This window comes from Emys orbicularis, chromosome 2, assembly GCF_028017835.1.
Source record: "Emys orbicularis isolate rEmyOrb1 chromosome 2, rEmyOrb1.hap1, whole genome shotgun sequence".
NCBI classification, from domain to species: Eukaryota; Metazoa; Chordata; order Testudines; family Emydidae; genus Emys; species Emys orbicularis.
This window is the reverse complement of record NC_088684.1, coordinates 52090841-52108132: the sequence shown is the minus strand read 5'-3', so window position 1 is coordinate 52108132 and position 17292 is coordinate 52090841. Positions and strand designations below refer to the sequence as shown.

At 44.2% G+C, this 17292-nt stretch overlaps 2 protein-coding genes across 2 annotated transcripts; both read left to right on the top strand.

Annotated features, from left to right (window-relative positions):
• The first annotated feature begins 2898 nt into the window (after positions 1-2898).
• Positions 2899-6162, top strand: LOC135874665 (fatty acid-binding protein, adipocyte-like). Its single transcript, XM_065399557.1, has 4 exons — positions 2899-2971; positions 3727-3899; positions 4749-4850; positions 6112-6162. The coding sequence occupies exons 1-4, from the start codon at positions 2899-2901 to the stop codon at positions 6160-6162; spliced, it is 399 nt and encodes a 132-aa protein (XP_065255629.1).
• Positions 6163-12643: 6481 nt separating this feature from the next.
• LOC135874666 (fatty acid-binding protein, adipocyte-like) lies at positions 12644-15105 on the top strand. The gene is made up of 4 exons (XM_065399558.1): positions 12644-12716; positions 13816-13988; positions 14329-14430; positions 15055-15105. Exons 1-4 carry the CDS (start codon positions 12644-12646, stop codon positions 15103-15105), a joined length of 399 nt encoding a protein of 132 aa, XP_065255630.1.
• Positions 15106-17292: the final 2187 nt, after the last annotated feature.

Here is a 17292-nt window from a genome sequence, read left to right as displayed (position 1 = left end):
ACTTTTGTGCTGAGCACCCTGAGAACAGCTGCATCTACTACGATCCTGGAGGTGGATCTGATCTCCCCATGCTGCTGCGAGCACCTAGTCTGGGTGTCCTAGCTGCTCATCCTGGCCAAGCTGGGGAGGGACAGGACTTGCTCTTTCCCCTGCATGGCTGCTCCTGGGGAGAGGGATCAGACCCGGCTCCAAGTACCTTCCTGCTGCTGTAGGAAGCCAGGCTGGGCCAGGACTTGCAGCTAGGCACCCCCAGCTGGGGTGCTCCCAGCAGCACAGGGGAGATCAGATTTCATAAGGAGGGTCTTATTTCATGGTCTGTGACACATTTTTCATGGCTATGAAAGTGGTAGGGGTGGGGCCCTATCTATTACACATCTCAATTCAACACTCCAAAAATTAATGGATAATAATCTCTGGGTCATTCCTATGTTGCTTATTAATCTAGAAGCAAAATTTCATTAGGGTGAAATTCTGGGTCGGTCTGTACTGAAATCCCAGGGTACGTCTACTTAAGCTGCAATCATGATAGTTAGCTCAGGTCCCAGAGCAGTGAAGCTGCACCACCATGCAGGCTCTTTATGGGAATGTGCTTGTATTTCTTGTCTACAACCTGCAGGTTATTTAGGGGATGCAGTGGGGGAAGAGCCCCATGGGCTGGATGCTCTAGAGCAGTGTGTCTGGGGTCTCAGGACCCTTGGGGATAAGCCTTGCTACAGAGCAGCCCATCACTGCAGAGCCTCTCAAAGTAGCCCAGTTAACTCAGCTTAGATCATTCTGATGTTGGACTTTACCAAGAGATGACCATATGTATCTTCCTACATGTGAATCTGGACAGGGATATCCAGGAGTCATAAAATACGTGGAAGTGATTTTAATCAGCTGCTGCAAAAAATCAGCCCAGCTCTTGGGAAAGAGCTCACAGACCTGGTGACCGAGAATATTGCTAAAAAGACTAAGAAAAAAGGAAAGAACGCCAGAACTAGCAAGCTGTGTTCCCAACCCCACTCCTCGTTCCCTTTGCTTTTTGTTGCTTCTCATCCTTCACCTTTCATTTGTATGTTGCCAGAACAGCCTTTGATCCTGCCCTAGGACACCCATAAACATGACAACTGTTTTTAAAAGATAATAGAACCAAGATCCTCTTCACACACTCACTCTCTCTCTCTCCCTCCCCATCCTGACCAGAGAGGCTACCAACCCACTGACAAGACAGCAGGGATGAAATCCTGTCCCTATTGAAGTCAATGGGAGTTTTGCCACTGATGTTGCTCCAAGTTTCAGCAGCAAACACCCATAATTAAGCTCCCAGTACTATCTGCCACTACCTCCCCTAATGTGACCACAGTAGCAGCAGCCTCTTCATGGTTTCTGTCTCCACCCTCACAGACATCAGTACCTGTCATCTTTCTGGACACACTAGGACTCCAGTCTCCATTTGCAACAGCCAAGGGATTTGTCCATTCCCCCCACCCACCCTCCCTCCAAAAAACAATTTGGTTCAACCTAAACTGTAATTCCAAAAAAAAATTGGTGAATCAAAAAAGTCCCCCCCAAGTGCCCCAACTGCTAGGTAAAGAGAGATTCTCACTCTCTGGTCCACTGGTTATTTGAGTATTGTCTGTAAAGTGGAACAGCTTCAACAGGAGACACTGAGAGAGACCCACCCCAGACTATGCTATAACCTAGAGGTTAGGGCACTTTCCTGTAATGGAAGAGACCCAAGTACAAATCCCTGCTCCGCATCAGGCAGAGCAGAGAACTGAAGCTGGGTCTCCTACATCCTGGGAGAGTGCTCTAATCACTGGCCTAAAAGCTCTAACTTAAGTGTTTCCTGCTGCTGTTGCTGCCACCTTCCTCCTTGCCCACCACTGCTTTGTGAATGGCAACTCACTCCCCACAAAATTTTATTTTGGCTAGAACTATTCAGTGAAATCATGGCAAATACCAAGATTTGGGTTGACCAAAAGTGCATTTTTGGCAAATAAATTATTTGTCCTAAAAATTCCACTCTGCTCTGACGTCTCTACCTTGCCTAGCATACCTCCTACCTCAGCCTTTATCACCTGAGTTTTAAGGAACCCAAACAATCTTTGAATAATGAGCAACTGCCCCTCTGACACACCAGCTGAAGACAAATCAGGATTGCCAGGGCCTGTGGAGGACATTAGTAGTGGCTAGGACTTGCAGGTGGAATGAATTGGAGAGATTGAGAGAATTCTTAATTGATGCGGGTATTGAGGGTCATATGTGGTAATGGCAAAGCAGCCCTCTTCATTGCAGCTAGGTGGGGGAAAAGTTGACAAAAAGTTGAAGTAAATCACCCCCACCCCCCACCCCCCCGTTTGAGCACTGTACTCATGGCAGGGAGAATATAAGATGTCGGTGGAGCCAGGTTTGAGAGCAATCAGAACTTGATCAGTTTAGAGGGAAGTACTTGCTAGGAGTCAGGAAGTATCACCACAGCAGTAATCAAGCCTTGTGTCGGCCTCACAGGCAAATCAGGAAGGGACTTCCTAAATCTACACAAACTGACAGGTCTCTTTACAGCTGATCCCTCTCTAATTGGGGAAAGCTGATTCTTCTTTTTTTTACTGTGTCCCACTATTGAAAAAAATCAATTTTATTTAGAAGCTACCTTTGGGACTAACATCCTTTACTGAACAACTTTCCTTGTGAACTCTGCCAGCTGTAAGGATTTTAGTTTATGCTCAAAGAAATAAAAGGGAAATGATTGGTGTCTTTGCATTGCTTCTCCTGATTGGATGTTGTTGAGTATCACATGTTCAGGGCATCTTTAAAAGGAAGCTATTGAGCTTAGGTAGCTTATAATAGCTTCAGGTCTTTGAGGAAGAATAATTTTTTTTTTGGTTAGTAATAGTATCAACTACAGTCTATATCATGTGCAAGTTATTTTTAGGAACCTGGAAACTCATTTCTAGTGAAAACTTTGACAGCTATATGAAAGAACTGGGTAAGGAGTATACTATAATTCAAGTAGGAAATCTCTCTCCTGATAGATGATTCTGAGAATGTATTTAATTCCATTTATTTACTCAACTTAGTTTTCTACTCATGGTTGCTTCACTTTAGATTGCTGATGTTTATTTGGATTTGGGATAATAGAACATAGTTCCTGGCTTTTCTTTATATTTTACAAATATTTCTTTCTAGCTAATGATTCAGATGCTGATGTTCTCTCCCTTTTCCTAATAAGGGGAAGATACTGTTTGAATCTGCCTGGGGCTATCATCTACTGATAATGCTTTCTTGACTATCAGTGCTTTGAATGAGTTGCTTGTGGAACCCGTGGGTTAATGCTCACTAATACGCAATAAAAGTTATGAGGGCCCTAATGTAACTATGTGAATGACTGATACCCAGGTATGTTGCCCTGAACAAACATCCCTGATGACTTTTGGGTAAGGATTTAAATTCAGTAGCTTGGGTTTAGCTCTAGCAGTGACCAGCACACTTTAATCTAGTGACTGTGTCAATTTCCAAAGTGACCATAACAATGACAGTTTTTTACCACATAGATTTCCCCTCTTTCTGTATTTCTGCTAATCTCCATTATCTCCTTGGTAGTCTAGTTAGAGCCCATTCAGGTGTTCGTGAGAGAGCATCTAGTACATCCACAGACCTCTTCAGCAAGTTGCAGTGAGCTATGTCTCCCTTCTGGATGTGCATGTAAAATCCAAGTTGTTAACTTGTGCTTTTCTTTTCAAGGGGTGGGTTTTACTACTAGGAAACTTGGCAGCCTGGCCAAGCCCAGTATCCTCATCAGCATCAATGGGGATATAATAACCATCAAGACAGAGAGCACCTTTAAAAACACAGAGATCTCCTTCAAGCTGGGGGAAGAGTTTGAGGAAACCACAGCAGATGACAGGAAAACCATGGTGAGGGCTAATCCTTCAGGATGTCCTGCAAAGGACACCTGGGTTTGTGCCCTTTCTTGCCTTGTGATTATTTTTGTCTTGATATGGCTTTCTTCCTTTTCCCCAATCCCCATAAGTATGGGGGATCCCATGGCTGGCTCTTCTGGCTGACTCTAGGGCAATCATGTGCCCACTGTGAACCCACAAACTAAATCCCACCCCTCTTCTAAGGCATTTCAACATCTAAGTCTCTTTGAGGATCCAGGTCTAACGTCTAGGCAACCAGAAAATTCCTGGGATTCACAAAGCCTGAGTTAAGTACCTAGGCTCCCTATATAATGAGAGCAGAGACCGGCACCTCAGAATGGGATCCACAGAAACTGGCATGCTAGGCAGTGAACTGCCTAAGCTAGCCAATGGGAAATGATGATGAGAGGGGTGTGTTGTAAGGTCCCTCCCTCTCACAGAATTGGGTGCCTATGTCTGGGTCAAGGAGGTGCTTATCGCCTGCTTGCAGCCCACAGCTGGAACCCCTCTCCCAAAGTTGATGGCTTAGGTGCCCAAGCTGCACTATTGCCAGAATGGTTTGGGGAGGAGGAAGTGGCAGTGGTGGCAGCAGCCTTCCTTAGCCCAGGAGTTAGGGATGTGGGAGACTTCAGTTTAAATCCCTCCCCCACGCACCTGGCCTGAGAAGAAGGGCTTTGTACAGGCATCTCCCACCACTCAGGTGAGTGCCCTAACTACTTGGCCAAATGAGACTCTCACTGTTGTCCCAATTAATATTTATTTGAAGTAGAATAGCTGCAACAGGAGAGACTGAGTGTCCCGTCAGAATATCCCAGAGTCCATTTGCTTCTCTTCTCTTGACAGAGCACTGTAACCTTGGACAATGGCTCTCTGACTCAGGTGCAGAAGTGGGATGGCAAACAGACCACAATAAAGAGAGTGCTGGTGGATGGGAAGATGGTTGTGGTTAGTTCAATTCTTTTTTTTTTTTCTTTAACCCCCTCATCTGAGCATTAAATTCTTTTGAAATAGAAAAGCACAGACTAAATGCTGCTGTGACTTATGATGGGGAACATGAGGAATGTAAAAAATACAATGTAGGGAAGTTTCACTTGAAATAAAACTGGTGGAGAAGCCCTAAAGAGACCTGGAACAACTTGTATAGTGCAGGTGCTGAGACCCATTGAACCAAACTGTAACCCCATATATAATTGAAACCACTTAAAGCCCGGGGATGCAGCAGCACCCCTACTTCCAGCACCTATGGACTGTGTCATTGTATTAGCTGCTAAGTCAGGGGCGGGCAAACTTTTTGGCCTGAGGGCTGTATTGGGTTTCTGAAATTGTATGGAGGGCCAGTTAGGGGAGGCTGTTCCTCCCCAAACAGTCAGGCCAGGTGTGGCCTGGCCCTTGCCCCCTATCCGACCCCTCCTGCTTCTCACCCCCTGATGGCCTCCTGGGACTCCTGTCCCCTGAGAGCCCCCAGAATCCCTGCCTCTGACTGCCCCTCGCCACCCCCATCCAACCCCTGGTCTCATTCCTCATTCCTGCCCCCCTCAAGACCCCTGCCCCTTCTGCCCCATTCAACCCCCCCTGTTCCCTGCCCTCTGACCGTCCTGACCACCACCCCAAACTCCCCTGCCCTCTATCCAACCCCTCCCCCTGCTCCCTGCCCCCTTACCACGCTGCCTGGAGTACCGGTGGCTGGCAGCGCGACAGCCATGCTGCCTGGCTGGAGCCAGCCATGCCACAGCACCAGGTCAGGCCCCGGCACTGCAGCTGCGCTGTCCCAGGAGCTTGCAGCCCAGAGCATTGTGCTGGTGGCAGAGCAAGCAAGCTGAGGCTGCGGGGGAGGGAGCACAGCAGGAGAAGGGCTGGGGGCTAGCCTCCCGTGACAGGAGCTCAGGGGCCAGGCAGGAGGGTCCCGTAGTTTGCCCACCTCTGTGCTAAGTGATGAACAGAAAGGTAGGGGAAGATGAGAGCCCTGCCATTCAAGTGCACTAGGCAGAGAAGTAGAGTATATTTAGTGATCAGCTAGTACTAAAGAATTCCTGGAGGCAAGAAATGTCTGGTTTCTTTTTCTGATGACATGAATATCATAGTGATGGGCACTAAATAAACACCTTTGACTCTGAGAAATGACCAACATCCTTGCCCTAATTAGACTCATAAAATTCTGGTGTGATATTTCAGAAGTTTCAATCAATTTTATTTTCTCCTGCCCTAGGAATGCACCATGAACAATGTCACCTGCACTAGAGTCTATGAGAGGGCCTGAGGAATTCCCATCTCCACACCGGATCAGAACTTGCTGCTGAGAATCCGTTCAGGGACTGTAGCTGCACTACACTGCTGTCTGCTTGTGCAAGCCTCTTGCTTCACCTTGGGAAACAAATGCATTCAAAGCAGTTCTGTAACTAACTTGAGCTATTGGTGTCTGCGGCTACTAAATAAATCGCTTCTGAACACATGGTGGAATCGTCTACTCTTAGCTGACTCTCTGCCAGTCTAAAATAGCACTGAAATACAAACCACCATTATCCAGCAGTGGTAGAGATTTAGGTTTGGTGTGGGGGGGGGGGGGTTTGGGTTTGGTTTTTAATTTTGTGTGTGGTGGTTTTTTATTTATTATACCACGAAGACCATAAACCCTGTCACAGTCATTGCTAGTGATGGTAGAGGGGTGGGGAATCAACAGCCCTAGGCTCACTTCCAGTTTGTTTTATGTTCCTAAACTCATAAGAACATAACATAAGAAAGGCCGTACTGGGTCAGACCAAAGGTCCATCTAGCCCAGTATCCTGTCTACCGACAGTGGCCAATGCCAGGTGCCCCAGAGGGAGTGAACCTAACAGGCAATGATCAAGTGATCTCTCTCCTGCCATCCATCTCCACCCTCTGACAGACAGAGGCTAGGGACACCATTCCTTACCCATCCTGGCTAATAGCCATTAATGGACTTAACCACCATGAATTTATCCAGTTCTCTTTTAAACTCTGTTATAGTCCTAGCCTTCACAACCTCCTCAGGTAAGGAGTTCCACAAGTTGACTGTGTGCTGCGTGAAGAAGAACTTCCTTTTATTTGTTTTAAACCTGCTGCCTATTAATTTCATTTGATGACCCCTAGTTCTTGTATTATGGGAATAAGTAAATAACTTTTCCTTATCCACTTTCTCCACATCACTCATGATTTTATATCCCTCTATCATATCCCCCCTTAGTCTCCTCTTTTCCAAACTGAAGAGTCCTAGCCTCTTTAAGCTCTCCTCATATGGGACCCGTTCCAAACCCTTAATCATTTTAGTTGCCCTTTTCTGAACCTTTTCTAGTGCCAGTATATCTTTTTTGAGATGAGGAGACCACATCTGTATGCAGTATTCGAGATGAGGGCGTACCATCGATTTATATAAGGGCAATAATATATTCTCAGTCTTATTCTCTAGCCCCTTTTTAATGATCCCTAACATCCTGTTTGCTTTTTTGACCGCCTCTGCACACTGCGTGGACATTTTCAGAGAACTATCCACGATGACTCCAAGATCTTTTTCCTGACTTGTTGTAGCTAAATTAGCCCCCATCATATTGTATGTATAGTTGGGGTTATGTTTTCCAATGTGCATTACTTTACATTTATCCACATTAAATTTCATTTGCCATTTTGTTGCCCAATCACTTAGTTTTGTGAGATCTTTTTGAAGTTCTTCACAGTCTGCTTTGGACTTAATTATCTTTAGCAGTTTAGTATCATCTGCAAACTTTGCCACCTCACTGTTTACCCCTTTCTCCAGATCATTTATGAATAAGTTGAATAGGATCGGTCCGAGGACTGACCCTTGGGGAACACCACTAGTTACCCCTCTCCATTCTGAGAATTTACCATTAATTCCTACCCTTTGTTCCCTGTCTTTTAACCAGTTCTCAATCCATGAAAGGACCTTCCCTTTTATCCCATGGCAGCTTAATTTACATAAGAGCCTTTGGTGAGGGACCTTGTCAAAGGTTTTCTGGAAATCTAAGTACACTATGTCCACTGGATCCCCCTTGTCCACATGTTTGTTGACCCCTTCAAAGAATTCTAATAGATTAGTAAGACACGATTTCCCTTTACAGAAACCATGTTGACTATTGCTCAACAGTTTATGTTTTTCTATGTGTCGGACAATTTTATTCTTAACTATTGTTTCGACTAATTTGCCCGGTACAGACGTTAGACTTACTGGTCTGTAATTGCCGGGATCACCTCTAGAGCCCTTTTTAAATGTTGGCTGCAGGGTTTCAGCTGGCTGGCTGCCTGCAGGGGTCAAAAGGGATTTTTCTTCCCTCCCTCTACACAATTCCCCACAATGTATTCTGGAGAGGGTGTGGTGTTTTTTTTGTTTTGTTTTTTTTTTACACATTTGCTTCTTCTGAAGCCTCAGGGATGGCCAGGGGACACTGGGGATGAGATGCTTGATGGGGAGGGCCAGGGCTCTGAGGTAGCACTGATGAGCAGTCTCTCTGCTTGGCTGGCTGGTTCTTGCTCACATTCTGGAGGTCTAGCTGATCGCCGTATGTGAGGTTAGAATGGCACTGACCTGGCGTGGGAGGCAGGAGAAGGTTGGGTATATCTCACTTCATTTCCCTGGCATTGTGGGGGGGCTTGGGCGCTGGTGTACCTCTGTCCCTCCTGTTCCCTGCCTGTGGCACATAAGTCTAGTCTCCCCAGGGCTGTAAATCAGACCAAACTATTCAGTTTTTGGGTTAAGTGTGCAGGTGCTGAGTGGTGGTCTGTGATAGAGCGGAGATCAGACCAGATGATCTGGTGGATCCTCTAGCCTTAAACCCTGTGATTCTAGTAATGGCAGATAATATTGCAATGACTGACACTGCTGTTCTAGCTAAAGCAAAAACACTTGCTTCCTCAGCAATTGTCATCTTTATCAAAGAGCTATGTGATGGCAGTTCTCAAATAGATCAATTTCCCAACCTACAAGTGGGGAAGCTCCTCCAAGTTAAGTTCCATAGTACCTGAGCTGTGGGATCAGACACCTGTTTTACTCCAAACAGTATCTAGCCATGGAACTTTAATAGTGTAATCATGCAAATAGTCCAACACAGTTACACATGTAAGGTGCTAACTGGAAAGCAAGTATAACTCTGCTGCAATAAGCAAATACATTTTGAAGCATTTGGAGGAGAAGAACAGTTTAGGAACAGTTACCATGGATTCACAAGGGCAAGTTATGCCTGACCAACCTGATTGCCTTCTACAATGAGATAACTGGCTCTGTCAATATGGGGAAAGTGGTGGACATGAGATACCTTGACTCCAGCAAAGCTTTTGATATGGTCTCCCACCATATTCTTGCCAGCAAGTTAAAGAAGTCTGGATTGTATAAATGGACTATACGGTGGATAGAAAGCTGGCTAGATCATCGGGCTCAACAGATAGTGATCAACAGCTCAATGTCTAGTTGGCAGCTGGTATCAAGCAGAGTGCCCCAGGGGTCGGTCCTGGGGCCAGTTTTGTTCATTAATGATCTGGGTGATGGTATGGATTGCACCCTCAGCAAGCTTGTAGATGATGCTAAGCTGGGGGGAGAGGTAGATATACTGGAGGGTAGGGATAGGGCCCAGAGGGACCTAGACAAATTGAAGGATTGGGCCAAAAGAAATCTGATGAGGTTCAACAAGGACAAGTGCAGAGTCCTGCACTTAGTATAGAAGAATCCCATGCACTGCTACAGGCTGGGGCCCGACTGGCTAAGCGGCAGTTCTGCAGAAAAGGACCTGGGGATTACAGTGGACAAGAAGTTGGATATGAGTCAACAGTGTGCCCTTGTTGCCGAGAAGGCTAATGGCATATTAGGCTGCATTAGTAGGAGCATTGCCAGTAGATCAAGGAAAGTGATTATTCCCCTCTTTTTGGCACTGATGAGGCCACATATGGAGTATTGTGTCCAGTTTTGGGCCCCCCACTACAGAAAGGATGTGGACAAATTGGAGAGAGTCCAGTGGAGAGCAACCAAAATGATTAGGGGAGTGGGGCACATTATTTCTGAGGAGAGGCTGAGGGAACTGGGCTTGTTTAGTCTGGGGAAGAGTGAGAGGGGATTTGATAGCAGCCTTCAGCTACCTGAAGAGGGATTTCAAAGAGGATGGAGCTAGGCTGTTCTCAGTGGTGGCAGATGACAGAACAAGGAGTAATGGTCTCAAGTTGCAGTGGAGGAGGTCTAGGTTGGATATTAGGAAAAACTATTTCACTAGGAGGATGGTGAAGCACTGGAATGGGTTACCTAGGGAGGTGGTGGAATCTCCTTCCTTAGAGATTTTTAAGGTCAGGCTTGATAAAGCCCTGGCTGGGATGATTTAGTTGGGGTTGGTCCTGCTTTGAGCAGGGGGTTGGACTAGATGACCTCCTGAGATCTCTTCCAACCCTAATTTTCTATGATTCTCTGTAAAAATTCCAACAGTTTGCAGCTCAGCTTAGATCTAACCAAAACCAAACTAGAGCAGCAAGATCCTCTAAAGCTAACAATCAGTGTCCAAAATGCTATGGAAAATGAACTGTACACTGGCTACTTCCATACCTCCCATTCTCTGAATATTGGCATTTATATCTGAATCAGGTGTGATTCTTTCCCTTGTTCTTACATCTTGAGTTACTCAATATCCTGAAAAGGTCATGGGACTGTAAGATTCTTAGCTATCACACTTCAACTAAATGTAAAATACTTGGATCATAGAAGTTTGTTTAGGGGTGTTTCTCTAGTGTGTTCATCCTCCCCTTACCAGCAGAGCATTCCACTATGGTGATAGGATAACTTGTAGGCTATGACTTACTTTCCTAGTTGTCTTTTAAAAGAGTGGCCAGAAGTAAATTTCCTGAGGTAATGTAGAACACAAACTCTAGGCTTCAGTTCCCTGCTTCTCCAGTTTCCTTTGTTCCCTTTATAGTCCACCACTTGGATTCTACTTCCACCCTAACACATTAATGCTTTATTTTGTTTTTTAAAAAATACACACTCATCTAGTAGCTGTTTGATAGCAAGTGGCCTCCCTCGCCTTTTCCTCTTATGATTTTTCTGCCTTTTGTACAAGGCAGGAAAGGTGCTTCCAACACCAAAAGCAATCAATAATGTGTTATCTCAGCTCACCCTGATGCTGGATTTTACCAGGAGATGACACAGCAAGAATCTCCCCATGTGTGAATCTGCTGAGGAGTGGCCATGAGACATACAACACCTAGATGTGATTTGAAAAATTGTCCATCTGCAACTGCAAAGATCACTCCATTTCTTGGAAAAGTGATTACAAAACTGGTGATAGAATTTTTTTAAAAGAAAAAAGATTTAGAGATAAGGAAAGAAAGCACAGATCTAGCAAGGCGTCTGCCAAATCCCACTGCTTATTCCTTTTACTTTTTGCAGCATCTCATCTTCCATTCCTCATGTGTATATTGCCGGTACAGCCATCAATCCTGCACTAAGACACCCATAAAAATGAAAACTGTTTTTAAAATACAGTAGAATCAAAAATCTTCATGCCCACTACCTCCCTCCACCAGGGCCAGAAATACAGGCAGCCCATTGACACCAAGCATGAAATCCTGGCCCCATTGAAGTCAATGGGAGTTTTGCCAGTGATGTTGCTCCAGGTCTCAGAAGTAAACACCATAATTCAGCCCCAAGTACTATTTGCCTCCTCCATAGGGCCTTTTTGGGGCAGAACTCTGAAGTCACTAGCTCCATTAATATGGCCGCAAGAGCAGCAGCATCTTTATGGTCCCCATCTCCAGTCCCAAAGACATCAATACCTGTATTCTTTTTGGACACCCTGGGACCTCAGTCTTCATTTGAAGCAGTCAAGGGGTTTGTCTGATCCCATTGCTCTGCCTTGCCTTATATGCCTCCTGCTGTAGACTTTGTCACCTGTTGGAAGGACAATGTCTACTTGACAATAAATTAAATGTTGTCACAGCTACAATGTATTCCCAGGTCACCCAGCCACGTTTGTACTTTTAAAGCCACATGTCCCTAGTTTTTTAAATGTCTTGTTCTCCCCTGGTGCTCTGTGAGAGATGCACACAAACAACAAATGGAACTGACTATGCATAAAGTGTTGTCCAATGAACAAAGCAATCAAACAATAAACAGATAAAATATTAGTTTAACCTCTTTCATTTATAAGAATTTTAGGAGTAATTGTCTCTGTAGTAGGTAAAATAATCTCAGACACAATGTAGTTTTAAAATTAATATTCTGTTGTTGTTTTTTCAAATACCCATTTTCTTTTGTTGTTATGTTGATACAGGAAAGACCTGCTAACACCCATTTTGCTGTTTATTGGTGTACTGTAGCCTTCTTTATTAATTCTGGTGTTCCTTTAAAACTACTGCTGCTCTCATTTAGCAAAGCAGGTAAGAAGTTCTTCTATTGGGGAAATTTTTTTTGAAGCTATGAAACATGGTGTGTTTGGACTTTAAGATGTTATCAAAATGTCAGGATCCTGTTAGGATAATTCATTCAACTTTAAGGTGTTGCTACCACTTTTGATTGGGGGTTTGCGCTAAAAGAAATGGAGCCTCTGATGTAATCTGGTCCTGGAATGGATTCTCCAAAAACACTTCAGTTCCCATTGGTCAGCCCCAGATAATCACATGTTCAGGTCATCTTTATAAAGAAGCCATCTAAGATAGTTTCTCCATTTTCTTTTGCTCCCTCTCACTGAGAGTTGCTGACTTTTCCCTGTGGTGTGTTATTTAACAAGCTCTACAGAATGTGTGACCTGTTTGTGGGAATCTGGAAGTTTGTCTCCAGTGAAAAATTTGAGGACTATATGAAAGAACTGGGTGAGAAAAATGATACTGTGATATTTGGGGATGTCCCATTGTTCAGCAAGGAAAGTGTAACTAGCCACATACTCTGTCTTGGGATTTCTTTCATTGTTCTTAGGGACTCTTGCTTATGTAGTTCCCTAGTACTCAATAAGGAAAAAATGAGGCTGTATCAGAGTTTAAATTCCTTTAAAAAAAGGAAATGTTGCTTCAGTTAACTAGAAATACCTACTGTGTCTTCCTAGATTTTTATAAGATTCTGACCTTGCATCTTCTTAGGCAGGGGATTAGGATTGAAAGGGAAGAAGCTGCTGCTATAACATTGTAGGTGTAATTTGCTTGTTCAGTAGTATGTGTAGAGAAAGTCTTATTTAATATTGGATGACCACTTTCTGTCTTGATAATGGGGACATAAAAGGGCAGGCTCTGGCTCCTAGCATCTACCACTATAAAGCAATGGAAGCTAAAAAACTGAAGGCTAAATCTTGTTTTGATCTATGCTGGTGTACATCCGGAGGGAGTCAATGGCAGTGTCTCAAATTCTCTGTTGTAAGAGACCAAAATGTGGATGTTGGTATCAGAGACAGCAATATCACCAATAACTTACTATTCCTGGCACCAGAGTGTAGTGCTTAGGGGAAGCAGTAGATGGGTAACAGCTGAGCTATAATTTACCCTCTTTTAGGGTTCCAATCTAAAACCTGCATAGCTTTGGGGTTCACTGATTGGGTTAAAGACTTCTACCCTGTGATTACTGCTTTGCTGAGAGAACTGTAGCAGCAGAATGTACCTTTAAACTGAAAATGCAAAGCTCATAAAGCTGACCTCCTTACACCAGCTCATTCTAGATTCTATGTGGGACAGAGTTTGTCGGCTGCTGATGGAACAATGCTAAGTGTGTGTGTGTGTGTGTGACTTTTTACAGGCCTGTCAGCTGTATAAATAAGAGGTCTAAGTAGCCTGGTTGTCAGGTGGCTAGAAACATTCAGATCAGATGAGGCATTGAGCCTGAACTCCCAACATGTGTTTGGAATGTCCCACACAGAGAGGATAGCCACTTTAAAGAAATGTCTTGGTTCCTGATGGTGAACATAAGTGTCTTGTGCCTCTGCAGGTGTGGGTTTAGCCACCAGGACACTGGGCAGCCTGGCCAAACCCACTGTGACCATCAGCACAGATGGTGATGTGATAACCATCAAAACAAAGAGTACTTTCAAAAGTACTGAGGTCTCCTTCAAGTTGGGGGAGGAGTTTGAGGAAACCACAGCAGATGACAGGAAAACCAAGGTGAGTACTAAAGCAGCATTCATTCTTCATTCCCATTACTCCATTGAGGAGAAACAAACTGAAGGGAGAAAGTGCCCTATTTAAACAAAGGGTTCAGGGAACGTGAAACTTGGTTCTGGGTTAAATACCATTAAAATCTCTTAAACTCATTTTTAACCATTAGTGCCTGCTGTTGGACAACAAGAATGGGAGCAGTCAACTTTGCTAGCATGTGTTCTTGCATTAACATAAACACAAATAGCTGAGTTGGAAACATCTGGGGGATTTCTCTAGTTCTAAACTTCAGACTGTTCTCCCCCACCCCCAACTCTCAGATTCTGGTCAATTACTCTCTTTGCAGAGCATTGTCACCTTGGAAGAAGGCTCACTAACTCAGGTGCAGAAGTGGGATGGTAAAGAGACCACAATAAAGAGAAAACTAGCAGATGGGAAGATGATTGTGGTGAGTGAAATCACTTGACTACTGGCTAGTGGTATTAACTATATCTTAATGGAATTGCATCAGGGCTGATTCAAGCAAACCCAGGGCTTTCTAAAAAGCCACTTAATTGCATTCCTTCTGACTGCCTAGACTATGATTTAGTGTGGAACTATTCCCCACCTGCCTCAAATCTCTATACCAGCTTGGGGTGGGAAGCAAAGCTCAGTCCGATGTGTGGAAGAATTAGCTGGTGAATGGGTGGCAGCACTGTCCAAACTGCTGCTGTAACCAGAAAAACCCTGTTTGAATTGCATAGTCAAAATGCACCTATGCTCCAATGAAAGTGGGGTAAGATAAACAAAATGGAAGCAAATGAGAACTACCTAAACATGACACACTTTTGGGATGGTCAAGGCTGAGATGAAGTGATGAGCTCCATTGTCTTATTGCAATAATGGACAAACTGTCCTTCCCTCTTCTGCTTAAATTGAAGAAAAAGGCAAAGAACCCAGATATGTATCTAGGGAATTACTAAAATGCTATTACTATAGTTCTGAGGGGGCAGAAAAGATTGGCTCTTATTTCAACAGCAGTCTGAATCTCACTGATAGTTCATGAGTTTCAATAAACTCCTTTTTCTTACAGGAATACACCATGAACAATATCACTTGCACTAGAGTCTATGAGAGAGCATGAGTAAACTCAATGTCCAGGAGTGCATCTAACTTGGTCTGAGAATGAGTTCAGATCAAGGAAACTACTATACTTCTCCTGCTTCTTAGTTTTGTTTCCTGAAGAAAAGGCCTAATGGGTGCAGAATCCTAATTCCAAACACTAATGTAACCAGAAATGTTAATGTGGTTGCTCAATAAAATCTTCCAAAATAATTAATGTCTCTGACCAAATGTTAATGTGTTGTAGATTACAATGCTGTTAATCTAATTCTACATACGCATGCTCATTTTTGTGCACAGCCAATCTGCACTTAAATTATAAACAATGTGCTTATTTTCTTGGAGGTGTAACAGATATAGTAATACCATTCTACATAAAAATTAAATGCTGAAAGGACTTAGTCTATCAACAGGAGTGGCTGGGATGAGTTAACTTTCAAGTTTCGTACTAGTCCTGGTCTGTTATGGACTTCATAGGGGATCTACTGGAAAGCTAGATTATGTCCCTTCTGTGGGCTATCTTATAAAAGAGACTTTGAATTTTTTATTTCTGCCTTAATTGAGGTGTGCTAGTCTTATGTATTCAGAGTGTGGGGATATAAGATCTCCTTCTGAAACCTGAAGCTGTATTCAGTACTGGAGCTCTAACCCAGGAAGTCTTCAAACTTTCTCCAATGAGGACTTCCAAAAACAGCTGTGGTTTCTTATGTTCCCAGTCCTCTGAGGCGAGATCAGTGTCGCTACAAAAAACAGGTTGATAGTCTTTCCTCCCAAAAACTAGATTTCTACCTTCTCTCCTACTACTGAGCTCCAACTTATCCAATCCCAGAATGGTTTGGAATATAGTTCATTAGATAAAGAACTAGCTCTTTAGACAAGCTGTCACACCTGTGGTCAGTAGATGCACTAAACTGGAGCTTCTCCACCTTTACATGAGGGCTTTGGAGTAGGTCCTTTCTCTGTGAAGGCCTCTTCATCAAAGCAAGCTTGAATCATCTCTTCAATCCTCCAGTTTTTGGCAAGTCCACCTTCTACACATCACGTAAGGCCTATTTCTTATCCCCAAGGCATCGATGAAATGGAACTTTCCTTAAATCAAAGAATAAAGATGGTGAGGAGGCAATTGAGTGCATTCAGTGGTAGGGAGCCAAGGGGTCACAGCACCTGGTTCCTCCCCTCCTCTTAAGCTGTGTTACCCTGTAGCAGTGTAGTCAGGAGGGAAAGGCCAAAGTACAATCACAAGAGGAGTGAACATCGCTTCATGTTTCTGAGATCCTAGAAGCTGCTGGGTTTTTGGAAATATTTGTCATTGTATCATAACTGTCCACCTTGACCTCCCACTCTGAAAAATGCTGCTCTAAACAGATCTTTAGACTGATGTGGGCTATAATACTTTTTGTCTAATTGGGGTTAGGGTGGGGGTGGTATATAGGTCAAATGATTAGATGTTTCCTTCTGGCCTTAACTCTGATTCTATGAACTTTATTTAATTGCTAGTTGAGATCACTAGCTCAGTCTCTCAGTTCTGCTTATCCATTAACTCAGTATAACTCTGGACCATGAGGAAAAAGAGTGCATCTTTCAACAATTGGCAAATCTCTTGTTTCTATGATTTTTATGGGGAGAGGGGCAGACTGCTGTGCCCACAGACTTCAAGAGGGGGTTAGAATACATGAGGGATCTAGTTAGTATCTAATGGTTAAGCAAGCCAAACATCCTAGCCCTACTGTACTTAATAGTGAACTGTGTAAACAAGCCAAGTAGACTGAAGTGCATTTAAGTGCTTCTGTCAACTGACATGGGGCTGAGGCTATGGGGCTGCTGTGGTGTAGATGGTCAGCCTGATAGGTAGCACATGAACTGCCTGTTTGGAGAGGCTAGCCTGAGGCCGTGGCCCAAGTGCTGGCTCCAGGTCTCTTGGGTCCCAGCCCACTTCAGGGAAGAGGAGCAGCCTGGGTTGGGTCATGGGGGAAAGAACAGGAAGCGGGGGGGGGGCATGCCTGGCTGTTTAGGGAGGCTCAGCCTCCCCTGGCCTGCGATACCAGCTGCCCACAGTGCAGCCTAGACTAGGGATCCTTCATCATGGGATCCTAGAGCCCACCCCCCAGCCCAAACCTAAATGTCTACACTGCAATTAAACAGCCCTGTATCCTGAGCCTGCATCAGCTCACATGGGCCAGCTGTGGATGTTTAATTGTAGTGTAGACAT

Coding starts and splice junctions, on each gene's coding strand:
- LOC135874666 (XM_065399558.1), top strand. CDS start 12,644: ATGTGTGACCTGTTTGTGGGAATCTGGAAGTTTGTCTCCAGTGAAAAA. Junction 12,717..13,815: donor GGACTATATGAAAGAACTGG/GTGAGAAAAATG, acceptor GTGCCTCTGCAG/GTGTGGGTTTAGCCACCAGG. Junction 14,431..15,054: donor CAGATGGGAAGATGATTGTG/GTGAGTGAAATC, acceptor TTTTTCTTACAG/GAATACACCATGAACAATAT.
- LOC135874665 (XM_065399557.1), top strand. CDS start 2,899: ATGTGCAAGTTATTTTTAGGAACCTGGAAACTCATTTCTAGTGAAAAC. Junction 3,900..4,748: donor CAGATGACAGGAAAACCATG/GTGAGGGCTAAT, acceptor TTCTCTTGACAG/AGCACTGTAACCTTGGACAA. Junction 4,851..6,111: donor TGGATGGGAAGATGGTTGTG/GTTAGTTCAATT, acceptor CTCCTGCCCTAG/GAATGCACCATGAACAATGT.